The sequence below is a fragment of the Aphelocoma coerulescens genome, chromosome 1A (assembly GCF_041296385.1).
Source record: "Aphelocoma coerulescens isolate FSJ_1873_10779 chromosome 1A, UR_Acoe_1.0, whole genome shotgun sequence".
NCBI classification, from domain to species: Eukaryota; Metazoa; Chordata; class Aves; order Passeriformes; family Corvidae; genus Aphelocoma; species Aphelocoma coerulescens.
Window position 1 is genome coordinate 71,050,472 of NC_091014.1, and position 14,918 is coordinate 71,065,389.

Here is a 14,918-nt window from a genome sequence, read left to right on the forward strand (position 1 = left end):
GTAAGCTGATCCTTACCAAAGGGAGTGATGGGATTTTCTATCGTGGACCCGAGTTCAAGCACATGATAAGGAGTTGCGTGACTTTAGGGTTTAAATAGTGGTAGTAATCAGGGTCATAAATACCTCAGTGCAAATGATGGATTTTGCTGCAGCTTGAAGCAACAGGAGAAGTGTTCTGAGCTGATCATCAGGATCTACAAGAGCCTGACTAGTCACTTTCCAAAGCAGCCAAATCATGCTGACTGCAAAAGCATATGTTAGAGGGTAGTCTCACAGATAATGCTCTATGTGTTGCTGAAAGACAATTTTCAGAAGTGATTTTGGTGTAAATAGACTCTCTCAGAGGACCGGGGTGGTTGTGGGCTGCCTGAAGTCCTGCAGGAGCACAGCAGCATCCTAACAGCACACCTCACTGAAGTTTTTTGTCCCAGGGAACTGCAGGAGTTGGTTGTGTGACAAGGGAGTAAAGACCTGCCACACCACAGTTCAGAGAGAAAAGTCATCTGTCAGACCCACCCCTTGCCTTCCCTGTAAAACCCCAATACAGTGTGACCTGCTCTCAGAAGGTGTTAACAGAAATCTTAGGAAACAGCCACAGGGAAACCAGACAGGAGCAATCCTTCAGCCCTGCCAGGTACACCTGTGCTGGCATCAGCACAAGGAACAGCCCTGGACATGCTCTCCTGCAGCCACTGAAGTGAGAGCCAGCTGACTGGAAAGCTACACATGATTTACAAGTGCTGGCAGCTGCAGTGGGAATTCTGTCTTGCTGTCAAGATGATACAGGTGGGGGAAATACTATGTACTGCTGGGCCTTACCTTCACCCTTGGAGTAGTTCAACCAAAGGCAAACTTACTAGGAATTATCTGCACATGGATCCTTTTGATACTGACTGGGTTTCATTTCACTGCAGGACTCTTGTTACCTGCAGTCCAAGAACAGTCTGTGCTGTAACAATATTTAAAACATTTCCACAGGAACCCACTGCAAAGAGGTCAGGGAGTACCTGCCCTGCAGTCTGTCCCTGCACTGTTCCAGCCCTTCTTCCCCAGGTGATCTTGTGCCTTACCAGACAAAGGAAAACAAATCCTCATGCCAAAAGTGGAAAGCAGATGGGTCATCAGGCTCTGGGTTCCATAAATGTGGAACATCACTGTTCCTCAGGACTTGGGGATCAGAGACTGAAGCCTGCATGACCCCTGAAGAGTCTAGCAACCCACCTTCAGTTCAGCCGATGGGAGAACTGAAACCCCTTTGTTTCAAAAGCAGGTGTGCCAAGAAGCACTTTTGACAGATTCAAATGTGTGGCTTCACCTGGGGAAGAGTTTGCTCCAAGTTGTTTCATGTAGAGGCAAAGAGAAGTTGCATCTGCTTCTATCTGACCCTGCAGGTCCTGCCTGAGTGGTCTGGCAGTGCCAGGGGAGTGACTTATTTGACTCTTAAGCTTTACACACATGACACATTTACAGCTTTAGGAAAGAAAAAGCTAGTATGTACAATTTTATTCCACTTAAAACCATGGAAATACCAGCTCAAAACTTTCCACGCAGCAGATGTAAAACACCTACTGTTAAAAAGCTTCTGGGGTGGGCCTTGGGCATTTGGGATTTTTTCATTTGAGAGTGGGTATATCATTATCTGACTGCTTGATCCTCTTGGGAGAATTGGTGCTGTTTTCTCCTAACTTCCTTTTAGCACAGTCCACACACGAAGTTCCTGGGGTGGGAGAGGGGAAAGAAAACAAATTAATATTGCTACATCCATTTGTTTGGTGTACTTTTTATTACAAGCATCAGCTATTGAGATAAACACAATCCTGGTCCCCTGAGGTTCTTATACTTGGATTCTGAAGAGGTTCTTGTATTTGGATTCTGAACTACCTGTAACATTAACCCTGCTAAAAGTCTGGGCTCAAGCTCTCCCCCAAAACTGATGTCTAGTACTGACACAAGCAACAGGGACCCAGTTCAGGATCCAGCTGCCTTTTGCCAAAGATAATTTAACACCTGTGGAGCTCACACATGAGTCTAGATCCCTTATTCACAGGCCCCAGCTTGAGCTGGAGGGTTGAAATAGACTACTCCAGTGGTCCCAACCTGAACCATTCCTGAAGTCTGCAACAAAAATCCTTGGTGTAAGGTGCTGTTGGAAGTACGTAAAATGCGTAACTGGAAAGGAACATAAATGGAACAGAAATTCTTTCAAAACATAACATTCACTTAAAACTCCAGATAGATTTTGTGGGATATTACACACAATAATCCTCTTGGGGATTTTTACTTGGTCTGTATTCCAAACTACAGGTGCTAAAACTAAGGATGGTGCTAACAAGTTAGTAAAGGAGGGACTGTTAAGAGGGATGTTAAGAGGGGCTGGAATAAATTGTACTCAAGTTTTTTGTTTCTCTTCCGCTTATTTGTATTTTATTGAAAATGGGATTTATGAAGTCAGTTGAGAGACAAGTGTAGAATCCCATTGAAATTACAAAACTAATCTCTGACTTCACACCTGCACACGAGTGTCTTGGACCTTGTGTACTTTTTGATTATGAAAGAGCAGGGGTTTAACCTCCTGCACTGCCAAAGGCCCTTACATGCATTACCAAATGATACTTCTGTATAATTTTGATATTGGCTGCAGCAGCCCAGTTCTCGCAGGAGTGGAATCTTTTTGTTTCAGAGGGAAGTTTTGCTATATTTTTTCCATCAACTGGAATGTATTATTGCATGACTTATTCACAGAAATACTACACCACCACCTGAACAGCTGAACTGAAAAATCACCTTCAGTACCACACGACTGAGATTCACTCTTCCTGACCTTCTTAAGGAAGGCTTTTGGAACAGAAACCTGTGTTTGGAAATCTAAGTCAAAAATCTCATTTATGTTAGTATTACCTCAGAGTACTCTGGTGAATATTAGTAACTATTTATATATTTTTTCTACAGCTTTTACGTGCTATCATTTGTCATTTGATAGACCTGAAAAGGCCATCAGTTAGCTGAAAGCCATCAGTTACCTGCTGATAGGCCGAAATAAAACCAGAGAGTAAAAAGAGAGCATTCAGCAAACTTTCAGAGCTCTCCAAAGCAATTATTTAATTACTTTGGCAATGAGAGGGCTATTTTTCTTGTGTTGGTAGGATTATGGAACTTCCTGTGAAAATAAAAACATTACTTACCCAAGAGTGTTGTGCTGTCCACCCGATCAGCATCTAGAGAAGTGTAAGAGACATCAGCAACACACATGAGCATCCAGGAAGTTTTTATACTCTTACGCACCATCCCAAAATAGCAAGGTTGTATTTAGAATCCCAGAATGGTCTGGGTTGGAAGGGATGTTAAGGCCTATCCAGTTCCACCCCCTGGCATGGTCAGGGACACCTTCCACTATCCCAGGTTGCTCTAAGCTCCATCCAGTGTGGCCTTGAACACTTCCAGGGATGAGGCAGCCACAGCTTCTCCAGGCAACCTTTGCCAGGGCCTCCCCACCCTGATCATTAAAAATGTCCTCTTTAATCTACATCTATGCCGTTTTGGTTTAAAGCCATTCCCCCTCATCCTATCCTACATGCCCTTGTCCAAAAGTCCCTCTCCAGCTTTCTGGGAGCCCCTTTAGGCACTGGAAGGCTGCTGTAAGATCTCCCTAGAGCCTTCTCTTCTCCAGGCTGAACATGCCCAGCTCTCACAGCCTGTCTCCAAAGCAGAGGTACTCTATCCCCTGATCATCTTTGTTGCCCACCTCTAGACTCACTTCCAGCAGCTCCACATCCTTCTGATGTTGGGGACCCCTGGGCTGGAGGCAGCTCTGCAGGTGGGGTCTCACCTGAGCAGGGCAGAGGAGCAGAACCCCCCCTCCTCTACTGCCTGCGCTGAGGGCTCAGCCCAGCACAGGGGGGTTTCTGGGATGGGGCCTGTCCAGCTCTCACCCACCAGCACCCCCAAGTCCTCCCAGGGCTGTTCTATCTGCTCATCCCCAGCCTAGATCTGTGCTTGGGATGGCCCTGACCCAGTTGCAGGACCTTGACCTTGTTGAACTTGGTGATTGCACAGCCCTACCTCTCCACAAAGTCCCTATGGATGTGACCCCTTCCCTACAACCACAGCCCTCAGCTTGCTGTCATCTGCTGAGGACACACTCAAGCTCACTGTCCACATCCCCATCAAAGCCATTACAAGGTCCTGGTCCTAACACAGACTCCTGGAGGACACAACTTGTCATCAGTTTCCATCCACACATAAAACCACTGACCACAGCCCTGAGTGTAACCATCCAGCCCATTTTTACCCACATCCCCCAAGTCTTCCCTTTTTTCCCTTTTTAAAAATGGGGGTTATGTTTCTTCTTTTCCAGTTGATGCCATGATGATTTTTTGCCTTTTCTTTTATACCCCTTTTATTTACCTTTTTACAGCTTTTGTATTCTTAGTGTTTTTTAGCTTACATTCTTAGACGTATTTGTCAAGCTAGGAGACTAAACATCTCAGAAGCCTCGTAGCTGGGGATCAGTGTGCCCCATACCCCAAGGTCCTCTCCAGAACACATTCTGTAAACTAAGATAGAACCATCCAGGAGAAGGCTCCTTGGGGAGGGGGGCTCACTCGAGCCTCTCATTAGAGAATCCTTGATAGATATGCTAATTAATAAGACCTATAATGTTATACGAGATCTATTGTGGGTGTGCACTGCGGGGTGCATTTCAGCGCACTCCACCTCGACGTGTGCACCTAAGGATCCTTAAAATAAATACAGAAGTAAAATCCCTTTTTTCCTTCTAACCGTGTTTGATTCTTGATTTTAAGATCAGGAAAAGGCATCACAGCCAGTGGGAACTTCCCCAGTTGACACAATTTTTCAAATAATATGGCTTAGCAACTTCATCATGGTTTAGCAGATTGATAATTCTACCAGGACATGACTGGTGCAGCCCAGGCTACTTCCAGCCCTGACCTCAGGTCCAGCTGAGCCTCTCCTCTGCTTGGGCTCTCCATCACCTCTCCTAGGAAGTGGTCCTCAATGCATTCCAGGATTCCTGGACTGCTTGCAGTTTGCTGTGTTCCTTTTCCAGTGAGTGTCCAGGGGCCTGTAGTCCCCAGTCTGCATCAGGGCCTGCATTTCTCATTTCTTTCATATAACCCATTTAACAAACTCCTCCTGCTATATTTTAGAAGAGAGATTGTAAATAGGCACAAAAAAACCAAACCCTGACAGTTTGTGATGTACAGAGCAGTTCAGCACACCTGAAAATGGTTCTGTTTGGGATCTTGACTTGTAAATGAGATCAAGAGATTTTCAAGTCTGAGTAAGGTCCCTCTTCTTGCAAGTCTGATGCAAACAAACTGCAGACAAACTTCTTGAAATCTCAGTGGTGTGATAAATATTTTTTCTAGCCTTCATGGAAAGAATAACATAATGCAGTCTAACTGGAATATCATCAGGTCACAAAAATCAGGATAATAATTCAGGCATGCACTTTTCAGGGAAAAGGTTCCAGCTATGCACCACCTGGGGATAATTTTAGATAAATCAGTTTCACTGAAATGATAAATAAAAGAGCTGTCGAACAGCAATTCTTCCCAAGGTCATTTAGTTATTGTTCTCTGGATAAACCAAAACGGAACTGTCCTTGTTTGGAAAATATTAAAGAAATCTCTTTCCTTAGACATACAGTTCTTTCTCTTCATTCTCTTCACAACCCTAACTGTACTAAGCACTTATTGGATGCACTGATTTAATTTCCCATTCTATGCTAAGTGAGATATTGTGGCTCAACCAGCTTATCCCACCAGTTAATCCCTTCAATTCTCTTAGGTTTTTTTCCTGACAAGTCAAGATTTCTGATAATGTAATACTCAATAAGCTGAAGTAGTTCACATCATAAATATATGTTAACATCTTTACCAAATACTAATAAATAGGCAAATTCAGAATTCAAGATTAAATTTGCAAGAATCCACAGACTTCCAAAATCCACAGATTTCAAAAAAAACCATCTAGTTACAGTTTGGCCACATGCTCCAACTCTGCATGTTCCTCACAAGCAACACAGCTGCACACGAGGTCAGTGCCTCAAATCAGCTGCAGTGTTCAGGCAGCGCAAAATGCCCAGTAACTGCTCCAGACCGTGCTGTTGAAGAGGCCACATTACCTGGACTTCTCTGCTTGCAGATTTGAGCAGTCAGATCCTGGACATACTCTGGGAATTGTTGGAAGCAGTCCCCATAGGACACCACTTTTATTCCATGCAGCAGCATATCTGCCTGGAGCTTAAAAAAGTGGTCTTCGTTTTCTTTAAGCACCAACATGTAATGTTCTAGATCCACTTTGTTCTTTACTGTGTAAAGAAAAAGAGCTTGGAATATCTGGTCACGCAGAGTCTCTCCACAACCCAAAAACAAAAAAGACTTGGTTCGGTACAAGTTCTGAAGAACTTCCTGTGAAGGAATAGAAACACAGAAGAGCCACACTTACTTCAGCAGACAAAAGGTCAGAACTTTTAAAATACATCAGCCAGAGAAGGGACCAGCAGAGCAGAACCTCACTAGTGAACTGACAAAAGCAAATGTTTTAGGATCAGGCCAAACTGACATTTTATAACCATTGCTCCTACACAAAAAAAAAAAAAAAAAAAAATCACACAAATTTGGGAGTTGGAATAAGATTATCTTTTGGTTGCTTCCAACCCAAGCCATTCCATGGAATGTAAGTGTTGCCAGTAAGGGAATTTAAATCAAAAGAATTAGGATGACAGAATATTGGGTTTCCATTAGGTCACTCTCTAAATAAGGAAAATGAAAATTCTTGACCAAATGTTTGACTTCCCATGACAGTTAAGATGACATTAAATCCAGGATCCAGAGCTGGTAACAGTTTAAAACCCTAAGAAACCTAGCAATCGTATGATGATGAATCCTTGTCCTGGTGTCCAGTATTTTAAGGCTCCTGTTCTTTCCAAAGATAAATACAAACTGTGATATCCAGCTGAGGGGTTTGATTGTGATTTGCACAGCCACAGCACCCAAGGGCACAGACTGCCTTTGCAACAGAGCCACCTTTCTGAAAAATTCTGAATAATTCCTCTGGGCCCCAAGTATTTAATTTATATGGTCCCACAGAGCCTTCGGTATCTTGTCTGCAGTCATTACAAGAAAACTGTTTGGCAAAACACAGTCAAAATTTTAAAGATCACACAAACCATGACTTCAGGATCTTGAGTGACATCTTTATATCCCGAGGGATCTAGCACCATTCCACAGGGGTCTGTATATAAGCCGTGAATATGAAGAACTCCATATTTTACATGGCCTCTTGCCCACTGAAGAACCTAAAGCACATCATGCAAGATACATCCTTTTGTTATAAAATGCCACACTCACCATGAATCCACAAAACTATACAGCTGAACTGACTTATAAACCACTTAAAGCAGAAACAACTCCTTTTGCACCTTCCTACAGCAAGAGATTGTAATTACTAATTACATAGCTCACTTTAAGTTGTAACAAAGAGGTGATGGCTGATGCTGCAGCTGTCTCTGGCTTTTTGGGTTTAACAGCCAGTCAACCAAGAAGCAAGTTCCAGCAGCACTGACAGAAAACGTATGAATAGCAAATTAACTATCAACCAGGTGAAATTCTATTTGGGATTTTAACAGTGACTTTACATAAGTTAAATAATTTGTGGGTTTTTTCCAGTAAATGGCAGTGAACTGGTTAACAAATATGTCACTAAAATTCTCCTTGGTAACTGTAACCAGATTATTCAGAATAAAGAGATATGTAAAAGAAATGTCTGGGCATCTGCTATAGCTTACAGACATGCTTTACCAATTAACAACTTCTAGTCTTGACTCTTTAAACAGGAAAACATCTTCCAGTGCAGCTTATGTGCTGACTTGTCATATATTAAGTCTAATAATTTTACTGCTCTCATCGTACCTTATCCTTATCTTTAAGGTCTAAAGATTCCATAGGTTTACCCTGTTGCTGACCAAATATTTCAAGCAGATTATCGTAGTTTGTAGTCAGAACCATGGTGCCTCTCTCCATGAGCCTCAGGATGGATTGCAGAACCACAGGGTTCTGAATGTGTTGTTCTAAATTATCAAACACCTCCATTAAGCAATCCTGGAAGAAGTTGGGCTTCGTGTCCCCAGTACGCTGAGGAAAGAGAAGAGGAACACTCCATCAGGCCCATGTGCTATCTTACAACTGCCTCCCACAAGAACCCATGCCATCTGGCTACTGAATGCCAAAACATTTCTCTAAAAGAGGGCTTGAACAGTACCACCCAAAACAAATCTCAGTTTGTTCCAGTGCTCTTGCCTCTACTTAGTGTAGCTCCAAACAATTGTTTTGGTTTCTCAAGAGAGCTTGTAATACAGACACAATAAAGCAACACTAAAGTTAGCTTACCCTGGATTCAGACACATCAGTATTTTATCAGTATTCAGCTATTCAATATATCCTGGATATCCCTGGGATATACTATTGGGGGGGGAGGGGGGAGGGTGCGGGTGTTCTGTTTTTTCATTCCTCGTTCAGAAAACTTTATTAATGATTAAATCTGCTACAAACACATGCAGACAGCCTTATTGTCACACTGGGCCTGGAGAGAGGCTCACCCCAGCCTACACTTAGCATTATGTCTGCCACCGAGATTATTTCAGCTAGAAGGAAGACTTGGCAAAGGTCCTAACACAGTTTGTAAACCTCTGGAAACTCGGATGGCTGAGACCGGGCATGCATGGGCTGTCCTCAGGGAAGCGTGAGCTGCACCGGTGATTCACAGTGTGTGGCCCAAGGTCAGCAGTAGGCTCAAGGCCTACCTGTACTGTCAGGGTCTCTCCAGTTATAGCCACAAATCTAGAAATTCTTCTTTCACTTCTCAGAAACATTATAGCAAATACTTAATAGTCAGAACTCTTGTTTGCATTAATTCTGATGACTGCTAACTTATACTAAAACTCAGAGATTTTTTAGCCTCTCCAAAATGTACAATGTGCTGTATGATTACCCACAAAATTTCCATTTTTACCAGAAAAAAATCAACTTTTTGAAGTAGTGTTTCCTTAGAACAAAAGTAGAAATTAACATAGGTTATAAACATACTCACTGGTGACATCTTCCTGATGAGATCATGTGCAACCACAAGCAGGTCTCTCTCTTTGATTACTTTCTTTCGGAATTCAGCGACATCCCCCGGGTGCAACACCTCCAGCTGCTCAGCTGCTCCGAGAACAGCCTCAATGCAGCTTCTCCAGGAGCAGAGTGCCGGGATTCCTGGGGCTACTGCAGCACTCACCCCCGTCCCAATTACCAGGAGAAGGTCCTGAGGCTGCTTTCTTACAAGACTTTTTAAGAATTTTCTTGAACACAGAAAACAAAAGTGCTCATTGTTCACGGCGCATTTCCTGGCTTGCCTGAAGAGCTCAGGGACTGACTCCAGAAATTTATCTCAGCCATTAAAGCTTCTGCAAAACACCAATCAACCAGCAGGAACAGAGTTCTCCGTCCCTACACAACAAGATGAGATGGGCAGCCACAGAAGCCCATGACCTCCCCCAAACCAACAATGGCCTTGAAGGCTTTTTGCCATTTCAGACAAGTAAATGTACATGGTTAATGCCAGCCAAAAAAAAGCAACAACTTCAGATCACTAATATCTCTGAGATCCAAACTGACAATTGCCACTGGGCCAGCCAAATGCCATTTCCAATGAAATTCTGAAAAAAGTAGGCAAAAGATTGTCCATGACTGAATTAATACGTGTGATAGAAAGGAAGTAGAACTATTTCAAAGGGACAAGTCACAATATTTCAAGAAAATAAATTTTGGGGGTTTTTTGGGAAAAAGTGGAATATTTTGTTCTCATTTATGGTCACTGTAGGCTATGTGAACATAGCAGTCAGGCTGGTTCAGATGAACAGTTCATCCAACACACTATTTAGACATTACTACCCACAGATCCCTCTCGGAGGTGTGTTGGTGTTACATCCATAGTCGCTGCACAAACCAGCACAGGGAACTGTTAGGAAAATCTGTCTTTCATGATTACTCAGAAAAGAAGTGAAAATGCATATAAACCATACAGTAAAATCACTTCTGTACAAACAAGGATTTCAGTAGTACAGAACCTCAGAACTCCCCTGACTTTCCAAGCTACCTTTACAGATTTTCAGTTCCTGGTAACATGGTAATAAGGATGATTAACACCTCTTATTTCACAATCATCTGAAACTACCTAGGTCAAACTATGGTGTTCAACTTGAAATGGCCTCAGGCAAAGCAATAAACATGTAGATGTGGTTGCCAGCTAGTGCCTACAAGTTCGTGCTTGATGACCCATGCCTTCCTGCTACGTTTAGCCCCAGTTGTTTCCTCTCATTATTTACTCCTACTAAACAATTTAAGTGAGCATGAAGTACTTGGTCAGTGAAGAAAATACCAGGATAATTTCAAGTTTTCAGGCATGATGTTGTTCTTGTATTCGGTATTCAGTAGTTTATTCCCAATGTGATTTCAGATTTTCATTAAGAGAAAGTTTTGTATCAACTCTGGAACACAAGTTACCTGAATTTCTGCTCACTTCTAGCTGTGGCTCCTTCTGGTGAATCCATCTCTGAGCCCTGAATAAAACAGAAAGCAAAATAATTCTTAATGCTTCTACCTTAGAAAAAGCCAAAATCAAAATCAGATGTATTACTATTGATTTTTTCTCTTTATTCCTACCAACTACTTTAGTATCAAGACTCCATGTGTCACATTCCAATGAAGCAAGGCACTGATGGAAACAAACCTGCCAAAGGACAAGTGTGCAAACCCAGCACAGCTCCAGTTAAGCTTCCAAATGCCATAGGACTGAGAAAACAGATATGCAGGTATTCATGCAGCTAAAAAATACTTGTGTCTAAATTCAAGATATAATTTATCACACCCACTAAAACTTTTAAGTCATTTCAAGTCAATTAATGAGTTTCTTGATTTTATTTTTTTCATAATAATCAGTTGATTCAATCCAGTTTGTGGAAACCAGACTTCCACATGACATCCTGATCATGAGAAGCCGTCTGAGAGCCACCTGGCTACATGACCAGACTGCAGGGTATGCCAGATTTTATTTAAAATACTTACTGAGAAAAAAATAACTTATTTCTGTATCATCTATTATGTTTTATGTCTGAAGTACAAGAAAGACTGCATCTTGGCAGGAGAACTGGCTATGGGATCATTACTAGAAACCCCCAAGTTTCATTACATGGGTTTGTTTTTTTATGAGGATGTATTTTTCGTTTGGCTTGAGACACAGTTTTTGGTGGTGGTGATGGCAAACTGCAGTCCCTAATCCCTCAAATAAATATTGTGCCAGAGCCTAGGGCTCCTAAGGTAGTTGCCAGCTCTTGTGTTCAAGTGCTAGAAGCTAATTTGGAAGCAAGAGGCTCCAAGTTTCAAGATCATTTGACTAACAAAAAAACCAACAAAAAAAACACCCACAAAAGAAAAAACAAACCACCCCCCCAAAAAAAACAAAACCCCCCCAACAAACCAAACTAAACTTTAAAAACCCACGAACATCCCAACCAAACAACTCCAACCCAACACAAAAAAGCCAAAACAAACCTCCCCTGCAAAAAAAACTCAAAAAACCCCCAACCCCCCCCCAAAAAAACCCAACAACAAAAGAAAATCAAACAAACAAATACCCACCCACCCACCACCCCCCAAAAAAGAAAAAGAAAACCAACAACAACAACAACAAACAAAAACAAAACAAAAAAAACCCCAGCCCACCCTCCCCCCCCCCAGGGTGTCTTTTCAGGTGGAAAGATCTTTTCTTGTTGTAATATTTATTTTCTCTGTACTCCCTTCCCTGACCAACAGTATCCTATGGAGGTGCCCCACTGTCATCATTAGCACATCCAAAAATCAGGACAATAATCTGTCTAGGACAAACCACTTTAAAATCACATAGAATCATTAAGGCTAGCAGAAACCTCCCAGATCATCATGGCCATCACCCCAGCATCACCATAATCACCCTAAACCATGCCCCCAGGCACAAGATTCCTTCACACATGGGAACATTATGAGTGCACAACGCAAAAACAACACAGGGAGGAAGGGCAACTTATTTTTGTGGAAAATACCGTTTTTATTTTTAACCCCATCCAAGAAAGCTTTATTAATTACCACTCCCCAATTTTAATAAAAGCATCTCACCACAGGCTGCTGTCAATACCAACATTTCAGACCTTGCTGTTTCTTTTTAGCTCCTCAAGTTGCTTCCTGGAAGGCGCAGCCGTGCAAGGAAGTGGGAGCAATGATCCCCCAATCCTCACAGCGAAATGGCTGCGATAAGCGATGGAGGTCAAATCTCCCCGTGGTTCGAGTACTGGGAACTACTTCGGAACATCCTCTGGCATTGACCACAGGTGTGGGCAGCTCCTTTTCAAACAGCGTTTCCTCACGGCAGGCTGGAAGTAGGAGCCCACTGTGATCCAGGGATGCCTGACAGCCGGGATGGGAGCTGGGTCCTTACTCCAAACACAACGAGGGGACATCGGAACAACTTCTAATCTCACATTTTTCCTGCTCAACACTCAGTTTTTATCAGTGAAATAAGAAAGCCATTCACCGACTGAAACTCCAGGTCACTGGGCTGACTCCACGAAGCGCGTGTTTCCAGACACTTTTGTATCTGAAATCAGCCTAAAACGTTCAACCCACAGGCAGCCGCGCCGAGCCTGCCGATTGCCTCTGAGACGCCTGGGCGGGATAGCTGCTCCTGCCGGCCCCGATTCCCTGTCTGCTTCCGGGGGTGACCCGGACGGCTTCCGGGAGCCGAGCCTTTCCCGCCGCGCGGGAAACAGCCGCCCCGACACCGAGGTTCCGGGCAGCTCCGAAATGTAGATTTCAATTAAAATCTGCTCCCACACCGCGGCCGTTCCGCTCAAACCCCCCTGGTGGGTGGGCGGCGGGGAGATGAACAGGTCTGTCCCCTAGGCCCCGGTCCGAGAGCGTGCATGGGACCGGCCGCGCTCCCTAAAAGCGCTGAAAACCTCTGAGAGGCAAGAATATACACCTGCGGGTCTGTGTGAAATACAGCAGTCAGGTCTTACAGGAGAAAGCGACCTGGTTAACCCGCATATTAAGGAGTTAGTGCCCTGAAAACGTACAGGTGACAGAGGTGTTAGAGATGAAAAACATCACGGTGATGAGAATGCAAAACAAAACAAAAAAGAAGGAACAGCAGGAAGAGACGGCAGCGTTACCTCGGACGGCTCTACTGACGGCAAGGCGGGGGTGGTGGGGCTGGCCGAGGCATCATTAGGAGCGATTCTGTGCCGCCGTGACAGCAGGTGGCACAGGTCACCTGGGCACGGTCACCTGCAAGCAGAGCAGGGCAGCCCGGCACTGCACACAGCAGGCTTTCTTCAGCGAGTCACATCGCCCAAGCCAACACCCACAGTGCCTCCTCCCCTCCGAATCTTCTCTTTTTTTTTTTTTTTTTTTTTTTAAGCGTTTAATATCTTAAAGCCAGAGCGTAAAAACTTCCAGGTCCTTCCGCATGGCTTATTCTGGTGTTGGTTAACATTTAGCTCAGTTGCAGCGTTTTTTCCACCAGCGGTCCCACCTCCCTTTGAAGCGCTGTGCTTTAATCCTGGCAGTCGGATGGGTAAAGGCTGTGATTGTGTCAAAGGAGGCTGTTACAGACCCGTACCCCCAAATTCCAGTTGCAAAACTGGGTTAAAAATGCATAATTCCCTGGTTTTAGTTCCATAACTCGAGTTTTCAAAACTATATGCAGAAGAAATTCCCTGCTGTGAGGCTGGTGAGGCCCTGGCACAGGGTTCCCAGAGAAGCTGTGGCTGCCCCATCCCTGGAAGTGTCCAAGGCCAGGCTGGACGGGGCTTGGAGCAACCCGGGATAGTGGAAGGTATCCCTTACCCTGGCAGGGGGTGGGACGGGATGAGCTTTAAAGTCCCTTCCAATCCAAACCAGTCTGTGATTCTATGATTCTACTCATGATACCATTTTGAAGACCTGAAGTACTTCTTGACATAAGCTTCCCCTTTTCTTTTGCTTCTCTAGTTAGCCACTTCCATTATTTTTGGGTACAGTCAGGACTCACAGGTTTTGCATGTCCATGTGATAGATTTGACCATCATGTTATGTTCATGAAATGCCAGAGTTGTATTGTTATTCTGGTGTAGTTTTAGGAAGAATTTTGGTAAGGATAGCCAGTTTTGAAGATGACATATAAGCATGGCTTTTACTCCCTATCCAGTGTTTTGGCAAGAACAGTTGTGTTGACCACTGTGAAATCACTGACTTTCAATCTGTGTAAGAACACTGCGTCGTTGTGAACTGTGTAATATTCACTAGACACCACTTCTCACTTTGCTACTATTCTCATATTACTATATTGCAGTCTCTAGAAAGGCTTAACAACTATTTGGAGAATCATATTCCTAGGATAAGGAAAATGGAGGATAGGATCAGTGAGAACACGGAAGGAGAAGGAAGAATGCAAGTAGTCTCACCTGAAAACTGACATGTGATTGAGTTGGGGAGGCTCTGCAGTGTTTCCAGCTCTTTGCCTTTCACCCTTCACTGCTGCCAGTGAAGCAGCAAGGAATTTTAACATGCTGATATTGAGGGTTCTGTAAACCTGAAGGTCAAAGACACTGTGTTTTAAAAGAACCAGGTGATATTATTCTCCCTAAACCCAGCAACTATGTATGAAATCCAGTTTGGCATGCTATTTGACACTGTGTTGTACTAACACTGGAATGTATTACTAAAGAATTTGTTGGGTATCTCAGAATATTTTTTCAGCTGTAGATAGGAGTTACAAAGACTTGCTAAATATTTGCCTGAGCTTGAGACTCAACGTCTGGCCCATCCTGTAGATTTACA

General features: G+C 43.5%; 1 protein-coding gene across 5 annotated transcripts; it reads right to left on the bottom strand.

Moving 5' to 3' along the window:
• Positions 1-1,488: 1,488 nt before the first annotated feature.
• FAM118A (family with sequence similarity 118 member A) lies at positions 1,489-14,610 on the bottom strand. 5 transcript variants are annotated; one of them, XM_069003474.1, is made up of 8 exons: positions 14,543-14,610; positions 10,572-10,627; positions 9,115-9,367; positions 7,938-8,159; positions 7,196-7,324; positions 6,149-6,434; positions 3,183-3,215; positions 1,489-1,717 (listed from the first exon to the last, which is right to left on the bottom strand). In XM_069003474.1, exons 2-8 carry the CDS (start codon positions 10,616-10,618, stop codon positions 1,614-1,616), a joined length of 1,074 nt encoding a protein of 357 aa, XP_068859575.1. In that variant the 5' UTR covers positions 10,619-10,627; positions 14,543-14,610; the 3' UTR covers positions 1,489-1,613. The 5 variants fall into 5 exon arrangements, with proteins under 5 accessions (XP_068859575.1, XP_068859570.1, XP_068859574.1 ...); XM_069003469.1 differs by lacking the exon at positions 14,543-14,610 and adding an exon at positions 13,271-13,472; XM_069003473.1 differs by lacking the exon at positions 14,543-14,610 and adding an exon at positions 12,634-12,814.
• Between the last annotated feature and the right edge of the window lie 308 nt (positions 14,611-14,918).

Excerpts from the sequence above, each read along its gene's own strand:
- FAM118A (XM_069003474.1), bottom strand. The coding sequence starts at position 10,618 with ATGGATTCACCAGAAGGAGCCACAGCTAGAAGTGAGCAGAAATTCAG. Across the intron at positions 8,160-9,114 it reads TCATCAGGAAGATGTCACCA|CGTACTGGGGACACGAAGCC; the intron begins GTGAGTATGTTT and ends CTCTTTCCTCAG. Across the intron at positions 7,325-7,937 it reads ACCTTAAAGATAAGGATAAG|GTTCTTCAGTGGGCAAGAGG; the intron begins GTACGATGAGAG and ends GATGTGCTTTAG.